The sequence below is a fragment of the Helianthus annuus genome, chromosome 5, assembly GCF_002127325.2.
Source record: "Helianthus annuus cultivar XRQ/B chromosome 5, HanXRQr2.0-SUNRISE, whole genome shotgun sequence".
Classification (NCBI taxonomy): domain Eukaryota; kingdom Viridiplantae; phylum Streptophyta; class Magnoliopsida; order Asterales; family Asteraceae; genus Helianthus; species Helianthus annuus.
Window position 1 is genome coordinate 170,985,129 of NC_035437.2, and position 17,052 is coordinate 171,002,180.

Consider the following 17,052-nt stretch of genomic DNA (forward strand, 5'->3'; position numbering starts at 1 on the left):
ATATCCAAGCTTCTAATAATATTTGAAGGTTTCGTAAATGTTCACTAATTAGCTCTCATGCTTATAAGTAAAAAAATCCTTCAAGCTTTTAGCAATTAAATCTTAAGTAGCTCAGGTGCAATTCGACTCGTTTGCATATAATAACACACTTATTTGCATACGTTTAGCATATGTGTATTTATGAAATAAAGTTCTAAGATTTTAGCCATTAAATCTTAAGTAGCTCAGGTGCAATTCGACTCAATCGCATATAATAACATACGTATTTGTATATGTTTAGCATATGTGTATTTATGAAATAAAGTGAAGATGTGACTTGGCCTGTACTTTACATCAATTATTTACTTAATTAATGTACATGGGCGCAGCATAGTGGGGGCCGGAGGGGGCGGCCAACCCCCGAACTTTTCGCTTATTAGTGCAGAGTATGCAAGGGCGGACCTAAGCCCAACCGAAGGTGGGCGGGCGCACCCCCGGGGAAAAAAAAAAATTTAGTGCTAAATTCCGTCGAAAATCCTGTCCGCACCCCTTGGAATTTTTCGTCCGCACCCCTTGGAATTTTTCGACCGCACCCCTTAGGTAAAAAGTGTTATCAATTTATATTTCAAATTTTTTTTAGTAAACTCTTATGTTTTAAAAAAAATGCTACCTAAATTATATAACTTTTAATACCTAATACCCATACCTTTACCCGCTTATAATTCCTAACTAGCTAGCCCACTAAGTCTTAGCCCATTAACCAAACCCAACAATATTTCAAACTATAATAAAATAATTAAAGCCCAAAACCTTTAGATGATATTTTGGATAGATTTCAAAAAATGAAAACCCGTAGGGCGTCGACGTTTTAATTATGTTTGTAACAAGGTTTGACATGTTTTTGATGATTATATAAATTTAGTTTGATGTTTGTTTATTTTACATGACCCAACCCGATCCGACCCGATACGAACCGATTTTTTTACTTATATACCTAGGGGCCTAAAATTTTTAAAAATGTTCCGCACCCCCATGGAAAAATTTTTGGGTCCGCCACTGAGAGTATGTAGTTTTCGTATATTTTTTTTTTTGCTAGATACGTTTTCGACCCCCTGATTTTATAGATATTTTTGGGTATATACGTTTTCAACCCCTTGGTCGGAAATCTCAAGCTTTGCCACTTTTTATGTATATTTAATTTTTTAATAATAGTAATAGTAATAGTAATAATATTAATATTTATTTACTAAACCATGACTATTTTGGTGAACAGGGTAAATTAAATATCTTGACAACACATAAACCACCATTTAATGTTCATGCATGCATGCAATATCAAAACCCTCTATAAAACCATCTCACCTCTTTCCCAGACTCATTACTAACAAAAATGTCATCAAAATTTCTCTATTTACTCATCACCACTACTCTTGTTTCCGTTATCTCCGCCCGAGATCTTCCGGTAGAAGCGAATGCTTTATCCGGAAGCTTTGGTGTCGGAGCTGGAGCCAACATGGGTAGCGGTGGCCTTCTTGGAGGAGCAATTCCGGGAATGAACACCGGAATATCTGGCGGCATTGGTGGGAACATCGGTACTGGTCCTGGTCTTGGTGGACTTGGCGGAGCGGGGGGTGATGGTGGTGGTGGAACAGGTGGGCTTGGGCAAGGATTTGGTGGTGGTGGAGTGTACGGAGGTGGCGGGGCGATGGGTGGTCAGGGGTTTGGAAGTGGCGGCGTTGGTGGAGATCAAGGGTTTGGTGATGGTGGGATGGGGCGGAGCATTGGAATGGGTGGCGGGATTGGGACGGGTAACACTGGGTTGGGTAATGCAGGAATTGGTGGTGGACTTGGCGGCCGCCTCGGGTTTGGCAGCGGCGGCGGAGATATGAGTGGGCCGGCGGGGACCGGAGAATTGCCGTGAGTTCTTCCGGTGTCTTGTGCATGCAGATGTTGTAACGGAAATTATCTAGTGTTTGTTTAACTTATTGTGTTATCATGCATGCAGTTTCATTAGCAACTACTTATAAAATTTAGCTGGCAGTATCATTGTCTCTACTGAACAAAACCTGATGCATATTCATGAACTATAATTTTAAATCATATTAATGTTCACAGATCGAACTCGAATCAAGTATATACAGTTCCTACGCGTATGCTAGTTTGCGAACTATACCAAAACAGACATATATACACGAATCAAGTGTATATAGTCCCAGCGGTGCCACACGCATACCCATGGTACAAATGTGCAAATACATAAATTGTTAAATCTTTTCATATGGGTCACCATTAAAAAATCTTAGGGGTCACTAAGGTTTTGAAGTTTGATTGTATATAAATTATATTTTAAAAACAAAACTACGGGTCACATAACCCGTACCACAAAGCCTCGTTTCGCCCCTAACCTCCAGTGTCAATTATACTCAAAAATGGTATCAAGTTATCCGCACAACCTTTATACCAATGTACTTATCTCAACCCCAAACTCCTCGCCTCTGCATGACACATGCGGAGTGCAAAGAACGATGTTTTGACTTTGACACTTCGGTCAGAAATTCAAGGTCTCGGCGAAGACGGTCCAGCCCCTAAATAATAAATATCATTTTTTATGTATATACAATAGCAATTATAATATACACACAAATAATTATATGGGTGTATACATAAACAGGTAATAATAACTAACGAGTCAAGCCCAACCCAAGCTCAAGCTTGAAAACTTTCATACGATCAAAGTTGAAGATATAAAGCTCAAGACGAGCCAAACTCAGGCTTAGTTCAGCTCATTTCCACCCTAACTATCACCACAAGATAATGTTTTGTCATACAAGGTATGCTCTATAACCTTAAAATTCCCATTGTGTAAAATCAAATGAGTGACTTGATCGATGGAGTAGAATCACGGGGTTGATTAACCCATGTGTTCCATCAAAACCTTTTTTTAACGGATCCGATCAAGAGTTTCTTAGATCGTATCCATTGGTTTGTACTTTGAACCTGTTGCATAGTAATGCATAAACAGGAACTGAAATACAAGTACACCCCCACACAAGTCAAACTTATTCGCTCAAGAGCTCAATAGAAGGTTTGAATTCGGTACGATAACTAACAGAAATCAAGTCAAAGTTATTGGTTCCAGAAGGAAAATTTGATACAGGATACAGGATCACAGTTACGATTAAAGTTGTAAAAAAAATGAATTCGAAACATTGCCTTCATTTTATTACCGGATAGGTTGGAAGCTATATCCTTACTTCAATTCCTTTCTTTAATAGATGGTCTTTTACAGACTGGATAGGTACCTGCATACCAACAAAAAAAATGACTAGTTAATACTTTGTATAGCATTAGCAATAAAACATTTATCTCTGATAGATTGTCAATACTAGTTATCATTTTGCATTTTGTATACTTAACAATTGTTTAAATTAAGAGTTAATTGCCCGGATGGCCCCTGTGGTTTCACGTTTTTTCACGTTTAGTCCCCACCTTTTAAAAATAGCAGGTATGCTCCCTATGGCTTGTTATTCTGTTACTCGGATAGTCCCTGAGTAAATGTCAGGGGAAACAGTCCCTGAGTAGATGTAAATTAGTTCGGAAATAGCAGATATGCTCCCTATGGTTTGTCATTTTGTTACTCGGATAGTCCCCTGAGTAAATGTCAGGGAACTATCCGAGTAACAAAATGACAAACCATAGGGAGCATACCTGCTATTTCCAAAAGGTGGGGACTAAACGTGAAAAAACGTGAAACCACAGGGACCATCCGAGCAATTAACTCTTAAATTAATAAATATGTGATATGATTATAAAATACCTCTTTCCTATGAAAAATGCCAGCAGCAAGAGCTGCAGAAGCATTTGTTTCTGAAAAAACTTCCGAAAAATGTTCTGCTTTTCCAGCACCACTACTCGCAATTACAGGAATGCTCACAGCATCAGAAATTAGCTTTATCAAATCGATATCAAATCCCTGTCCTTGACCTAAAACATAACAATAACAAAAACAAAAATAAATTAATATGTGACTAATATTTTCTTTTAATTAATACGATTGATAATATAAAATTATATTTTACCATCACAGTCGATACAGTTCAGCAGTATCTCCCCAGCTCCCAATTCTTCAACAGCTTTTGCCAGCTCATAAGCACCAATTGGTCGACCCTCTCGTCCACCATTCACCTATTTAAATGAATATTTTTTCTCAAATAACATATTTCCGTTACACGTAAGAAACAAAGATTTTTTCCGTCATAATGTAGCAATGTTCTTTTTCTAGTTAAACCGGGTCTTAATGACGTGACAGTCCAAGTGTATTTTTCTGAAAAAAAAAAGAAAAAAAATGATGAAATAAAATATATTTAATTTGACTGCCAAGTCAGCAGTGTTTCAGTAAAAAAAAAGTACATGACAACTGCCATGTCGACAGCCAAGTCAGCAACAAAACGGATTTAAGAAGTTACGAGGTAACTGAATGACTAAAAAGCATGGTTGTAAAAATCCCGACTAGGCACTGATTAATCCCCGATTAATCACTGATTAATCTCGATTAATTTTCGATTAATTACAATTAATCCTGATTATATCCGATTAATCCCCGGTTAATCCCGATAAATCGCTAGTCCCCACCCCACCGGCCGACTAGCGACTAACGATTTCTACAACCATGCTAAAAAGTAACAGTTTTACAAACTTTGGTGCCTAAAACGGAACAAAAAAAAAGTACAAGACTAAATGAAACACTATTAAAAGTAAATTGTTATTTTATGACAAAACTCCAAAAACAAACGTGTCAAAGCGAATGAAAGTAAACTTACCGTGCACTGATACCATGCATACTCTTCACCATTTGGTCCTGATATCAACAATTTGTAGGTTGGGTGTGTATTTATAAAAGCTTAAAGGCTGGTAATATCATAAAACTGGAAATATAACATAAATTGACTTACCTAAGTTGCTTACTTTAACGGATTTGAATCCGACCTCATAAGGACTGGTCAAATATTGTCTACGAGGGTCAATGCTTACTACCACTGCCTGCAAAATTATATTGAATATACGTTCTCTTATAAATGTATCGGAAAGATTTTATATTTTTATGAGTGTAAGAAATGCATAAAAGAGAAAAAAGGAAAACAATAACCTGATTCCCATAGACTCTGGATATTTGTTCTAAGCTGCTCTTTCCAGTTTTTATCTGTAAAAGATTATTAAAAAAAAAAAAAGCGAAACCGATATAAATTTTAGAATAGAAATGGATTGGTGACACTGAGGGCCTGTTTGTTTACCTCTTAATGAGGCTCTTAATGGTTCAGACCTTTTACTGGTTCAACACTTAATGGTTCAGACCTTTTACTGGTTCAACACTTAATGGTTCAGACTGTTTGTTTCACTAGCAGATGGCTGAATGGTTCAGACATTTGCCTCTGAATGGTTAAGCATTATACAGAGTCTGAATGGTTAAGACCTCTAATCTGAATTGGTCAGACATTTGCCTCTGAACGGTTAAACATTATACAAGCTCTTAATGATTCAGACCTCTTACTGGTTCAACACATAATGGTTCAGACCTCTTACTGGTTCAGCACTTAATGGTTCAGACCTCTTACTGGTTCATCACTTAACCATTCAGATGTTGCCAAACAGCCCCTGACTAAAATGCAAACTTATTTTCATCATGTTGTCATTGTATGAAATAAAATGTTTTTTTTCATTGTTTGCAACATACTTACAATTTTCTACCGTTGTATATACGTAGCCTTTTACGAAAGGTTGCTTACGTAAAACTGTAAAAAACTGTTAGTATGTCACATGCAAGGGAAAGAAACATTTTTTACACACGATGGCGTAAAGGTGAAAGTAAGTTGCATTTTGGTGTAATATACCCGATATAAAACAGTTCTTACGGCATGGGCGGACCTAGCCTTTGGCCAGGGTGGGCGGCCGCACCCCTTGAAAAAAAAAATTAGTGTATATTTTAGGCAAAAAACCCGACCGCACCCCTTGAAAATATGGTTGAACACCTCATCCGCACCCCTACCAAATAATTTCTGGGTCCGCCACTATGACTTACGGTCTTACCCCTGTTTTTAGATATTCTTCGGCAGCATAAACAGCATCACTTCCAATAGAAATCTTATCTGCACCAGATCTGAAATATTCTGAAGCTACTTCCAAACTAGAATAGTATCTACAAGAAGTAAAAGTATTTAAAGCGTTTTAAGTATCTCGCAAATACATTAAAAAATGCGGCAAAATGACTACCTGCCATTTGCATCGGTGAAATCTCGAATACCACCACCAACTGTTAGTGGTACAAAAACATTCTCTGACGTGTACCTCAAGATCTATCAGAGTATAAAAAGCCATTAGTTGAATATATATGTGGCAACTTCAACCTATACATTACACATCAAAAGACTCAACTAAATGGTTAACATGTCTACCAAACTCTATACATAATGAATACAACCTCCAAAAATTCATATTATTATTGTATAGAGTTAAATGCCATTTTAGTCCCTGTGGTTTGTGCCATTTTGCCAGTTTAGTCCAAAGGTTTCATTTTTAACATGTGGGTCCAAAAAGGTTTCACAGTTGCCATTTTAGTCCACTTGGTTAACTTCATCCATTTTTTCTGTTAACGAGAAGTCCAATTTGGTCATTTTGTATGTAATTCTGTTAACTAAAAGGGCAATTCAGTCATATAAAATAACCGAATTGGCCTTCTCGTTAACAGAAAAAATGGATGAAGTTAACCCAGTGGACTAAAATGGCAACTGTGAAACCTTTTTGGACCCACAGGTTAAAAATGAAACCTTTGGACTAAACTGGCAAAATGGCCCAAACCACAGGGACTAAAATGGCATATAACTCTATTGTATATTATTTTTTGGTAATCATTAATAGCGGGTTAAACAAGTGAACATACCTGCAACATTGGCAAATCACCCAGGGGAAAATCACGAAACCCTGTAATATTTAAAAAGCTAACCTGCAATTAATAGTTATTTATTAGAACCGACACATAATTTAAAAATAAAATGTGAAAGAAAGTACCTCATCAGCTCCATCTATGTAATACTGTCCGGCAAGTTCAACTGGTTTACCCAGGTTCCTCACCTATTTAAGATTAACACTATTAATTAATTATTTTTATTTCTGAATTAAAGAGCTAACAAAATATATTCAAAAAATAACGAAACGTTTATTATACCTCATTATCTTTGGTCTGTTCTCTCACGTCATATTGGTCTCCTTTAGTAACAACAAGATCACCGTTATCATTCGTTCTCACATCAAGGCAAGCAATTACCTGCAATTAGTTGATTTCAGTCAGTAATATAATTTAATTAAAGCATATTCCTAATTACAAATTAAATATCTAATGTGAAAAAAATATGAGATATGCGAGCGATTCCAGAATTCTAGTGAATCTCACCCTCTTTGCGAGCTTTGTAGCCTTCCCTTCCAACGGCTTCTGTCTTCACAATACGGTAGTATGTTGTTAGAAATAAATAGAAGGCAAATACATGTATATAAAATTAGAAATTAAAAGGCTTAAAGGCTACCTTAGTTATGGAAGAATTTGGTAACAAGAACTTCCGCAGTATTGAAAGACCAACATCTGAATATTTTCAAAATGGTTTAAGTTGAATTACTTCTAACAAGTAAAAGATAGAGTTAATAGCCAAAATGGTCCCTGAGGTTTGTTCACTTTTGCCACTTTAGTTCAAAATCCAAAATTTTTAAATCTGGGTCCTTGAGGTTTGCATTTTGTTGCCATTTTAGTCCAAATTTCAAAAACCCTCTTTTTTGACTGTTGCAACCAGCCTATTTTGTCCTTTTGCGCAGGGGTATTATGGGTTCTTGATCTGAGTTTGTTATAATAACTCATAAAAATGACCAAAATACCCCTGCACAAAAGGACAAAATAGGCTGGTTGCAACAGTCAAAAAAGGGAGTTTTTGAAATTTGGACTAAAATGGCAACAAAATGCAAACCTCAGGGACCCAGATTTAAAAATTTTGGATTTTGGACTAAAATGGCAAAAGTGAGCAAACCTCAAGGACCATTTTGGCTATTAACTCTAAAAGATAATAAATATGAAACTTGCCTCCACTTTTCTCCGGGTGAAACTGAACCGCGTGTACATTTCCCCTTCTAATAGATGATATGAAATCAATCCCGTAATTGCAAGTGGATGAAATCCACTCTTCGTTTTCTTCTGACTGTACATATTTATGAAACCAAGGTCAACTATTAAGTCAATCCGTAAAAAAAGACGAAGATTTAGAAGATTAAAAAAACGAACATACCGGGACAGCACGGTAAGAATGAACAAAATATACATGGGAATTTGCAACATCATCTAAAATAACTGAATCTTTATTAACTTTCAATGAATTCCAACCGATATGAGGCACTCTGCAACCGTTAGAGGAATCGAAACGTCCAACCACCCCAGGAATCACACCAAGACCTTTCACTGAAAATGATATTTTATCAATTCAGTTGAAATAATAGATGAAACAACATTATATCAATATCAGTATCATGTTCCATTTGCATGAATGAAAGTATGAAACAACTTTATATGTTAAAAGAAAAAAAAAATATTGAAATCTGTTAAGAAACAGACCAACTATATATCTGTAACTATAATTAAAAATATTATATACCCACCAGGACCGTTTTCTTCACTTGATTCAAAGAGTAGTTGCAGACCAAGACAAATGCCTAAAAATGGGCGATCTTTCTCTATGTATGTGTGAAGTGCTTCAGCCATCCTAAAACAATCAAAATGAAAAAATAATAAAAAATGTACAATATGCATCGATTGCATATGTATAGTGGACACAAAAACTATGCAGTTAATATCGGTGATATATCGGTCCCCTAGTAAATTATCAGTGTCAAAATATCAGTACCGATATTATCGGCAATATTGACTGATATTTGACCGATATATCGTAGTTGTTAATGGCGAATAGCAACAAATAGCGATAAGGTGCCTTTATGCTACATAGTAAATAGCGATAAATAACGGGCGGGCTATTTTATAAACAGCGAAACATTAGAAAAAAAAAATTAAAAATTTATATGTATATTATATCAAAATACCCTGGTAGATATGCGTTTTTACATGTATATTTAACAAAAGCCTAAAATCCAGCTATCTTATAGCTATATTTAATTGCTATTTATATTAAAAATATAAATTGTCGCTATTATCGTTGTTTATCGCTACACCCCTAATACTGAGCCTAGACCTATACGCTACGTAGCGCGCTATAGCGATCGCTATGTTCGCTATTGACAACAATGCAATATATCACCGAATTATTAGTGTTAAATTGCTATATATATAAATTCTGCGTTATATTAAAATTACCGATATCTCACCGAGATAACCTATATCTCAAATATCGGTCCTTGACCGACATCCGAAATTTTACCGCATTAACTGCATAGCACAAAAATACAGCATCCTAAATTTGAAAATTACCCATTTCGGTTTAGCACATCCATCATTGCAGCAAACGCTCCAACCCCAGGAAATATAAGGCGTTTAGCATTTAAAATGTCCTCTGGTGTTTGAACCTGGATAAAGAAAGCCAGAATGAATAATCTAGCATCATACCGATGCATACACAGGGGCGGATATATATAGAACCAAGGGGTAGCCTCCGCTACCGCTTGGTCGGAAAATTTTTGACGTTTTTAGTGTAAATTTTGGAAAAATTTGACGTTTTTTCGATTTCGTTACCGCCTATTTATAAAACGTTCCCGCTTGGTCGGAATCCTAAATCCGCCACTGTGCATACAAACATGCAATCCTTACAATACATCTTACTCCAAATGAATAATCTAATATCATACCGCCAATGTTTATCACATATGGCTCATATTAATCAGAAATACAACAGCATGCAATTGAAATACACAGTGATTAACAACAACTTACGTCTTTGATATCGAGCCCTAGATACCGAATTGCATTTCTAATACTCTGAACATTACCAGCACCATAATCAAGCAGAGTTACAGCTGCAAATTACAATTACAATTGCAATAAACAACAATTAACACACGATTGAAATCTGATACATGCATAACTAACGATTAACAGAAAATGAATTAGTTAGATGACCTGAATCGCCGCCTCCAGTGGCGGAGGCACGAACGGAGAACTTTGCCGGAGAATTGAAGCTAATGCTATTGCTGTGTAACTTCAGTAGAGACCTCCGTGAACGTAGCGGACCGTGAAGGGTGGTAAACTGCGGTGAATTGAGCGTCGCCGCCTCCATTTCTGTCTACAAACGCTTCAAAAGTGGAACCTAGAATACTGGTGACGGTTTCAAATCCAAATGTTTTGTGAAGTCAGACTATGGTTAACTTTTACATGAGTAAAGTTCACCATGGTTAATGTGGTTCAATTTGGCCACTAGTTCGCTAAGAACATGCGTAGTGATTGTAGTGAATAATGTCTCCCTCTTGGACGTTGTCCGTCACGTGTCGTCCTAATCAGTAAAGTGACGTTTTTTTAAAATGGGTATAGTGGGGACGTGGGCATAACGTTAAATTTAAAAGAGGTGTAAAGAATTAAATAAATAAAAACCATGAAAAAAATTGGTTGGCTAAAGAAGATGGGGCTTATACGTGATTGGGCCATCAAAATGAGGCTTTGGCATTGTTTTTAAAACGCCTAGGACAAAAAAACCAAAAAAAGCCCAAGGGGGCCATTACCAGGGCGTGCTTTGGCATTTTCGGGCAAAAAAATGCCCCAAATCCACACCACTACGGGTGGTCTAAAAGTAGTCGTTATGGCAATTAGTACTCAACTTTTTTCAAAAGTATATACATGGTCCTTTTGGTTTTCACATTGTAACACATTTAGTCCTTAACTTGGACCTCCTGAAACTTTTAGATTTGTTGGGTAGGGACTAAATGTGTTACAAAGTGCAAAACTACAATGACCATTTGTGTACTTTTGAAAAGCAAGGGATCAAATCCAAAATTTTCGTAAACCACAGGGACTAACTTTGTACTTTCCTCCCTAAATTAATTTGTGTTATAAAGCCTCTCGCGAAGGCGTTATGTTTGCTGTCACATAAGCACTCCTGTTTTCTAAATTTATATCATGTTTTCTAAATTAATTTGTGTTATAAAGCCTCTCGCGCAGGCGTTATTAATTTGTGTTATAATTTTATAAATTTATATCTTGTTTTCTAAAACACTCTCACATTCAATTCCTTATCCAAAAATATATAAGGATTATAAGGATGGTTTAAGAATGACAATAGAGAAAAGAAATAATATTCAATTGCAAAAATAAACAACCTGAACACTCCAATGTGAGAAGCGGGAGCTTATAATCACTAACTCCTAACAAACTAGGAAAAAGATAAAGTATATTACAAAACTCGTCTTTTATGTTTACATCGGATTGCAAGGTGTCTTTTGTCTTTAAAAGTGATGAAATTCATACTTTACACCGTGGGGTATGGTGGGCGGAGATTTGGGGCATGGGTTGACACGTGGAACTTGAAGAACTCAATACCCAAACCCAAGTTGTAGGGGGTATGGTGGGCGTGGCTGGGCTGCGTGGCCAAGCCACATCAACTTTTTTTTAATATATATATATATATATATATATATATATATATATATATAGGTAAAAGATCCTGTAAAAAGTTCATCTTTTGTAAGAAGTGTAAGAAATAATCTTGGAATGACAAGTGTCCCTCCTCTTAATTAATTCAAAAGGGTAGATTAGTAATTGTACATTTTTGTCATTTAATTTATTTACAATATAACTGAAAAAAAAAACTGGCGATGAGAATTTTTAGGGATTGATCGTTTCATCTCCATCTCCGATTCAGATCATCTTCTCCGACCATCTTGAATCATAGTCAATTTATCCAGTTATTTTAAAACACCACGCCATGAATCCGATTATACAATGTCTCCATATAAAACACCATGACTTGAATCATATATGTTTAAAACACCACACCATGAACAATGTCTACAGATAAAACACCATGACTTGAATCATAGTCATGGTGTTTTAAAATCTGTGAATGTTTTTGTATTGATAAAACACCACGCCATGAACAATGCCTCCTTATAAAACACCATGACTTGAATCATAGATGTTTTAAAACACCATGCCATGAACAATGTCTCCAGATAAAACACCATGACTTGAATCATAGTCATGGTGTTTTAAAATCTGGGAATGTTTTCTATTGATAAAACACTACGCCATGAACAATGTCTCCAGATAAAACACCATGACTTGAATCATAAGCGTTTAAAACACCACGACATGAACAATGTCTCAAGATAAAACACCATGACCTGAATCATAGTCAATTTATCCAGTTGTTTTAAAACACCACGCCATGAATCTGATTATAGATCTATTTATGATAAAGTATGAAGAAATTCGTTGATTTTTTGGAGATTGATGACGGTTACCATATAATTCGCTGATCTTTAGGAAGTTGATGGGGGGTTTTGAAACGGTTACCATATTTGAAACGTTGGAAAAGTCACTATTGCCCTTCAATTTTTACATAAGGTCCTTCTAATTAAAAAACAATTTACATTTTATACCCTATTGATCTCAACCATTAGATCAAATATCCAATGGTTTAAAACACTTCTTACCCTTCTTACATTTTAGACACTTTTTACCATATCCCTACCCTATATATGGTAGGGATATGGTAAAAAGTGTCTAAAATGTGAGAAGTGTAAGAAGTGTTTTAAACCATTGGATATTTGATCTAATGGTTGAGATCAATAGGGTATAAAATGTAAATTGTGTTTTAATTAGAATTACCTTATGTAAAATTAAAGGGCAATAGTGACTTTTCCAACGTTTCAAATATGGTAACCATTTCAAAACCCCCATCAATCTCCTATAAATCAGCAAATTTATAGTAACTGTTTCAAAACCCCCATCAATCTCCTAAAAAATCAGCGAATTTCTCGTACTGAAATAAATTCTTCGATTTCCTTTACAACAACTTTTTATAACACTATAAAGAACAGTATATTACATGATAAAACACTATAGGAATATATAACACTATCTGTTTACTATAAGACACTATACATAAACAAAACACTGTTGATGGGGGATAAAATACTATGAAAAGGAACAGTATATTACATGATAAAACACTATAGGAAGATATAACCCTATATGTTTACTGTAAGACACTATACAGAATAAAACACTATTGATGAGGATAAAACACTATGAAAGGAACAGTATATTACATGATAAAACACTATAGAAAGATATAACACTATCTGTTTACTGTAAGACACTATACAGATAAACACTATTGATGGGGATAAAACACTATGAAAAAGAGATTAATGATACCTGTACATAATATAACACTATTGACTGGGGAATATAACACTACAACAAGAACTTACCGTAAACAATTAAATGTATAGAACAAATCGAATTCGAATCACATCCCTAATATATCGCCTGATATTTTTGGCAGTTATCTTTGGAAATCAATTAATTGATAAGAATGGACAATTACTAATATACCCTTTTGAATTAAGTAAGATAAGGGACACTTGTCATTCCCAAATTATTTCTCACACTTCTCACAAAAGTTGGACTTTTTACAGGATCCTCTACCTATATATATAACCATTAAAAACTACATAAACATACATAATAATTATCAAAATAAAAAACAATCATTCTTCGTCGTCTTCGTCGGTTTCGAACCCAGGAATCGTTGAAACATCATCCACCAAATCAGATCGAAGGTTGTGATCTATATCCCTTGATTTGATCAAAAATTCATTTGACGCTTTATCTTCGTCTGTAACTGTTACATTACCTGGTTGGGGGTCATCGTCATCATAGTAGATAACGACCGCTCTACCTTCATCCTCCAAAATCATGTTGTGAAGAATGATACATGCGTACATCACGTTTCCAATCTGATCCTTGTCCCATAGTCGACAAGGCATTGCCAATATTCGCCACCTTTTCTTCAAAACACCGAATGCTCGCTCGACGTCTTTACGTGCAACCATTTGGACCCTGTTAAACTTTAATCTCTTTGGATCTATGGTACCGTGTCTTGTGAACGATTTTACGAAAACCCCACACTCTGGGTAAATCCCATCAACTAGGTAGTACCCATACACGTACTCAACCCCGTTTACAAAGAAAGTTCCTTTGGGTCCTATACCATTTACCCGATCATTGAAAAGGGGCGAGTGGTTTATGATGGCAATATCATTATGTGAACCTGGCATACCGAAGAACGCATGCCATATCCAAAGATCTTGGGACGCAATCGCTTCAAGCATGATGGCTGGTATCCCGTGAAATCCACTCGTGTGAGCGCCTTGCCATGCGGTAGGACAAAGTTCCCAAGGCCATTTCATACAATCTAAACTACCTAGCATCCCGAGTAGCCCATGATAATTTGCGTGATGTTCCAATATTTGTTGCATGTCACTGAACGAGGGCTTTCTCAAATATCTTTTTCTATAAAGTTATAGAATACGCAAACAAAAGTTGTGAAGACTTTCTCTAGCTACACGTGCAGACATTTTTAAATAGTCATCCATAATGTCCAAACTATTGTCGTACGCTAACAGCCTAAGTGCGATGTACCTTCTCCCCCGTTTAGGTTGCGGAGTCTCTTCCTCATCATCTTCGTCTTCCACGATAGTTTTCACCACCGCCGCGATCGTTTGTAGAAATATTTCCGCACCATCGTCAAATGATGATGATGATTCACTTGAACTTGAAGAACTCATGGCAAGATTGTGTTTTATGTGTTTGATATTGTGTGAAAAAATGTTAAATATGGTAAGGTATTTATAAAGGAAAAAAAATTAAAATAAATGCCCCCAACGGCTAGGCCAACGGCTAGTTTGGTTTGGCCATTGAGAGCCCGTCATGTCACCTTGCTAGACCCGCCCCACGCCTGGCTTAAAACTCCTGCCCCTTGGGCCACGCCCCAACCCAAGCCCACCCGAGGTGGTGGCTTGGGCGTTTTCAGCCAACCCACGCCCCAACCCAAGCCCCATACTCCATAGTCTTATGTTTGCAAATCGTAACACATTACGTCATTTACCCTAAACTCAGTTATCTTTTAATGTTAAACCAGGGTACATTATCTCTAATAATTAAAACTAAAAAGAATGTTAAAGGATTAAAAAAAATTCAGATCTCTCACATAACTCTCATTCCTTTCTCTCTCTTAACTCTCTCTCTCTCAAACCATCACTCTAGCACCACCACCATAAACAACCCACTTTCCTCTCACCCACCACCACTCTGGCCACCACTGCCCGACCACAACAACCACCCGGCCACTGCCACCCAACCACAACCACCACCACCACCTATTCTCTCCAATCTTAAATCTGTAACACCTCGCCGCCACCCCCCTTTTAACACCTCCGCCACCGCCTCCTTTTTAAAAACCTCCGCCATCACCATCAATCCTGAGTTTAGAAATATCAGCTTTGACCTAATAAAGTAATAATCAACCTATTGTTGTTCATATGTCTGCATTTGTTATACAAGCAAAATTTAAGTTCTCCAAAAACAAACAAATTCAATCAAATAAAAGAAAAGCCCTCATTAATTCAAATCCGATAAAGTTAACCCAGTGGACAAAAATGGCAACGGTGAAACCTTCTCGTTAACAGAAAAAATGGATGAAGTTAACCCAGTGGACTAAAATGGCAACGGTGAAACCTTTTTGGACCCACATGAGACAAATGAAACCTTTGGACCAAATTGACAAAATGACCCAAACCACATGGACTAAAATGATATATAACCCTTTTATTTTGTAAGGTAATTTTGATATTGTAGGGTAATTTGGTAGAGTATCATAATTACTATACAAATGATCTTGTAGGGTAATTCTGATCCCGTAGGGTATTACGAGTAAAATAATTACGAAAATATTACTGTGTTTTTTTTTTTTTTTACCATTTCATGCCTTTCGTATATTTTGTACGATAAGACTATTTGTACAAGATCTTTACCCTATGTTAATGATATTCAAGTTTTTGAAGTGTTTCTCAAGCCCATCATGAAAGCTTGTTAAGTTAGTTGAATTAAATACGTCAGTGTACCATCGTCGAGCTCGGATTTGACTCTTCTACAACCCTACCTTTGATAATGACGTTGTTTAATAACTCTCTACTAAATAAATTGATGGTATAGAAACTAGTCATATTTAACATAATATACCGCATCAATATTAACATGGTTTTGTAATCCGGCACTTTGGGGGCTTTTAGACGCATGTATAAGGTTGGAAAATTGAAGCCACGACCGTATTTACTTCTTGGGATTTAAGGAAAAGTGATTATGCCAACTTGAGAGTGTTTTTTAATTAATTAAGATAAAACTAGTCTTTTATAAGTAAGTAGATACAACTCAATGGGCCTTTAGCCTAACGGTATTCATGTGTGTAAAACGTTGTCAATCTCTATGAGGTTGAGGGTTCAAGTTTCATGATGAAAAATAGTATAGAATTATTAGTATGTTAGATTGTTGTTAAAAAACTAAGCGGATAAGAAAACTAATCACTCCCATAAATTATATAGATGTGTGTACACACGTAGAGAGAGAGGGGGGGATCAAACACAAAATTGTTTTTGCGTGAAGGGTACGAGATAGACCTGGACCTTTGATCAAGACAGATTCATGACTAAGAAAAAACTGTAGAAATTATGTAATTAGATGAAAAACTAGGACGAAAAAGAAAAACCTCTTTTGACATAGTCTCACCATTACCTACATAGCTTCTATATACCAACTTTTCAAAATTTTATAGCATCGAAGTGAGCTTTTTATCTTTTAGTTGAGTATAGTATTAATATACTTTCAAAAAACGAGTTTTAACGGAAAGTTTGTTGTGAATTTGTGATATGCATAAATGTTGTATGATTATGTTTACATGGTTGTGTGATTATGTGTATAAAGTTGTGCGTATATAGGTTGTGTTTTTTACGTGCACAAGTGTATATTATTTACATAAGTTG

General features: G+C 36.0%; 2 protein-coding genes across 2 annotated transcripts; one reads left to right on the plus strand and one right to left on the minus strand.

Annotated features, from left to right (window-relative positions):
• The first annotated feature begins 1,369 nt into the window (after positions 1-1,369).
• On the plus strand, positions 1,370-1,900 carry LOC110944071 (acanthoscurrin-2-like). The gene has a single exon (XM_022185791.1). The coding sequence runs from the start codon at positions 1,370-1,372 to the stop codon at positions 1,898-1,900; it is 531 nt and encodes a 176-aa protein (XP_022041483.1).
• A 1,130-nt stretch (positions 1,901-3,030) lies between these two features.
• On the minus strand, positions 3,031-10,351 carry LOC110942082 (imidazole glycerol phosphate synthase hisHF, chloroplastic). The gene is made up of 19 exons (XM_022183789.2): positions 10,136-10,351; positions 9,950-10,032; positions 9,491-9,585; positions 8,668-8,771; positions 8,301-8,470; positions 8,099-8,213; positions 7,554-7,609; positions 7,424-7,462; positions 7,199-7,297; positions 7,042-7,104; positions 6,914-6,976; positions 6,247-6,329; positions 6,064-6,172; positions 5,126-5,179; positions 4,932-5,019; positions 4,800-4,837; positions 4,059-4,164; positions 3,797-3,963; positions 3,031-3,281 (listed from the first exon to the last, which is right to left on the minus strand). Exons 1-19 carry the CDS (start codon positions 10,290-10,292, stop codon positions 3,222-3,224), a joined length of 1,749 nt encoding a protein of 582 aa, XP_022039481.1. The 5' UTR covers positions 10,293-10,351; the 3' UTR covers positions 3,031-3,221.
• Between the last annotated feature and the right edge of the window lie 6,701 nt (positions 10,352-17,052).

What these genes read in the sequence shown, in the direction of transcription:
- LOC110944071 (XM_022185791.1), top strand. Translation starts at nt 1,370, where the DNA reads ATGTCATCAAAATTTCTCTATTTACTCATCACCACTACTCTTGTTTCC.
- LOC110942082 (XM_022183789.2), bottom strand. Translation starts at nt 10,292, where the DNA reads ATGGAGGCGGCGACGCTCAATTCACCGCAGTTTACCACCCTTCACGGT. An exon ending in CGTTAAAGTAAGCAACTTAG is followed by an intron (nt 4,838 to 4,931) that starts GTAAGTCAATTT and finishes TGTTGATATCAG; the next exon opens with GACCAAATGGTGAAGAGTAT. An exon ending in GAACTGTATCGACTGTGATG is followed by an intron (nt 3,964 to 4,058) that starts GTAAAATATAAT and finishes GTTATGTTTTAG; the next exon opens with GTCAAGGACAGGGATTTGAT.